General features: G+C 48.1%; 1 protein-coding gene across 1 annotated transcript in view; it reads left to right on the top strand.

Annotated features, from left to right (window-relative positions):
* The window catches only part of LOC104407122 (kinesin-like protein KIF17), a gene marked incomplete at its 3' end in the record, with an annotated part of 10,922 nt that overhangs the window by 313 nt on the left and 7,539 nt on the right, over positions 1-3,070 (top strand). Inside the window, 2 exon segments of the mRNA XM_010016309.1 lie at positions 1,252-1,398; positions 1,778-1,879. Coding sequence (XP_010014611.1) covers positions 1,252-1,398; positions 1,778-1,879 — 249 coding nt within the window.

Genomic DNA, 3,070 nt, shown 5'->3' with positions numbered 1-3,070 from the left:
CACCCCGTGTAGATGAGGCCTCAGCGCCAGGGTTAGTGGTGGCCTTGGCGGTGCTGGGGGGCAGTTGGACTTGATCATCTTAAAGGTCTTTTTCAACCTGGCTGGTTCTGTGAACACATAGGTCAGGACATGGGCTGAAGAGTTTCACATGGATAGGTGACCCCCAAGTGGCATGATTGATGGACAGGAACAGCCCTGTTTGCTGCTTCAAAAGGTTTAGCTGCAACCCTGGGGTGGGCAAAAGAGTGTCCCAGCAGTGGGGTGGGCAAAAGAGTGTCCCAGCAGTAGGCTGGGAAACTGGGAAGAAAACCAACTGTTTCAGCAGCCAGAGAGGCACTGAGGGTAGAATTACATTGAATTGTTTTAGGTGGATGTTTATATGAAAGATGAACCCCCTGAGCAGACCCTAGAGATGGTGGCTGGGTAGAAACTACATTGGAAGGTGATGTGGGAAGAAGAGGGTAAACGAGACTCCTGATGGCTTTAGGGATATTTTTACTGCCAAGTGAGAAACCTTAGAGAAGACAGGGAACCTCAGGCTGCTTTAGAGTAGCAGAATGAGAGGGGATCCATTTGCTGCATGGCAAACAGCCAGGGTGAGGAAGGAACCAGTTAAGGGAAAATAACCCCCAACATCCCCCCCAAAGAATCCAGTTTTTTAGGAGAAGAAAGAGCGATAAAATGGCTAATGGTATTTTTAAAATGGACGTTCCTGATCATGTGAATAAGCAGGGTCTGAAACAGTAGGTTCTTAGAGGAATAGGTGGGGGGTTTCTTATTTAAACCTTAAGAAATACGAGTATCTAATGTTCCTCCAATGCTTCTCTGAAATAGGAACACATGAAGGTGAGGCTTTCTTCCAGCCAGCTCTCCAAGAGGAAACGGCTCTGAACTAGAGACCATCCCTTTGGCCACCCTACAATCAGCTGTCATTCTCTTTGTGTCTCTGGTTTGCACAAGACTTTTCTGCCCTGTGACAAAACCAGTCTGCTATTCTCAGTGTTGTCAACTGCCCTTCCACTTTTCAACCCCTGCATTTCACCAGGTTTTCAATGTATAAGCTAGCAGAATGTGTTATTTCATTGTTACACTCTGATGACATGTGAAGCTCAAGTAGTTGTTCGATGTTTATTTCTAGCTCTTCCTCTAAAATACTTTTTTGAGGTGGGATTGGATCTGGACAGGGCATTTCCACCTACCAAAGGGTGAGGATGATGATGGCTTTTCTGTTTGATTGTCCTCCACATCCAGGGTGTCACCGAAGGCTACAACGGCACCATATTTGCCTATGGCCAGACTGGCAGTGGAAAGTCATTCACCATGCAGGGAGTTGTGGATCCTTCTGCACAGAAAGGCATAATTCCCAGAGCATTTGAACACATTTTTGAGAGCGTGCAGGTAGGTAACAAGATGAAAGAGATCCTGTTGTAAGATGGTGTGATGTCTTGTGTCATACCCTGAGGGGCAAGTGCTGATTGCACTCTGGAGCAAGAATGGGGCCAAGCTTTGGGGTACGCTGCCTTTCCTAAAGCTGAGGCTCCTATAGAGTCAGATGAGCTGCACCCGCATCTCTGGGACTTCATGGGCTCACACTTGAAGTGTTTAAGGACCAAAAGTCCCTATAGAGAGTGTGTGGAGTGGTTACACCTGGGAATGAAATGCCAGGAGAGATCTGATGAAGCGCTGAAGGCACCCAGCTGGCACCGAGGGCTACGTGGGCTGCCTGCTTGCCTCCATTTGAAGAAGCTCACCTGAAAACTCTTCCTCTTTGGTGCAGTGTGCTGAAAATGCCAAGTTCTTGGTAAGAGCTTCCTACCTGGAGATTTACAATGAAGACATACGAGACCTTCTAGGAGCTGATACCAAGCAGAAGCTGGAGGTGAGGTGGAGTCAATGTGTCTTAGTTAGGAAATGCTTTAATTTCCTCAGATAAATGTTATCATAAATGTCTTATAGAAGTGCAATAATACGCTCTGTCAGAAGCTGAATGACAGACTATGAAATCATAGTGGTAAATATGGAAGCTAAGAGAAGATTTTGAGGGACTTTAATGAAGGTTTAGTGGCAGGAGGAACAGGATCCAGTCAGACGTGTCCCGTGTGTACCACTGGATAGCGGCCAGTAGCTTAGTGTGAAAGTCATTACTGGACTAGGATGGAGTAAAGTGCTGATGGAGCAATTTCTTCCTAATCCTCTTCCTCTCACAGCTGTCTCTAAAGCAGGAGCATTCTGTGCCATACAAATCTGACGCAGTGTAGCTGTGGATGATCTCATTATCTGTCTAAAACAAAAAAGGCTGATCCTTCTTTGAGAGGATGCAGCAGACATTGTTCCCCATGGGCACGTATGGGGAAGGCAGGCTGTTTCCAGGAACACAGGAGGGAAACCAGTCCTGAAATCCTAAGCAGGGGGCTGATTTTTCCTTCTTGATGGCTGTGCAGATCTCTCTGCATGTATTCCTGGAGGGAGCTGCAAATCTCCTGTCCAGTTTCATTCCCTGCAGGTCTGCCCCGGTGAAGAAAGCCGAGGCACTAGCACCATCTGCTGCACGGGAGCTGGTGACAGACTCACCTTCCGGGGCAGATTTATTGTTTTACTTATGGCTTTAAAGAAGGCAAACCCCTCTCTACTCCATGATCCAAGTGTGCTCGGCCTGTGTATGTGGAAAGGAGGGTGGGAGAAGGGACTGGCTGGTTCAGAAGGCACTTGCTGCAGATTCCCAGCTTTTGTTCCACATCAGCAGTGACACCAGTTTCCATGACGACTGCAGTTGGCACTGGGAGGGCAGGAGTTGGGCAGAACAGTTGCCAGGGTAACACCATCCCACTGGTGACAGCCTCTGCCTGTTGCTGCCTCCACCCAGTAATTAGGGGACTTGTGTCCCATGGAGAAAGAAAAGCCAGACTGACCCCACTGCTTTCTCTGTGTCATTGAATCATAGAATTAATCACAGAATCCCAGCCTGGTTTGTGTTGGAAGGGACCTTAAAGCCCATCCAGTCCCAGCCCCCTGCCACGGGCAAGGACGCCTTACACTAGAGCTGGTTGCTCCAAGCCTCTGTGTCCAACCT

This window comes from Nestor notabilis, unplaced genomic scaffold (genome assembly GCF_000696875.1).
Source record: "Nestor notabilis isolate BGI_N333 unplaced genomic scaffold, ASM69687v1 scaffold6966, whole genome shotgun sequence".
Taxonomy (NCBI): domain Eukaryota; kingdom Metazoa; phylum Chordata; class Aves; order Psittaciformes; family Psittacidae; genus Nestor; species Nestor notabilis.
This window is presented reverse-complemented; position numbering and strand designations above follow the sequence as displayed.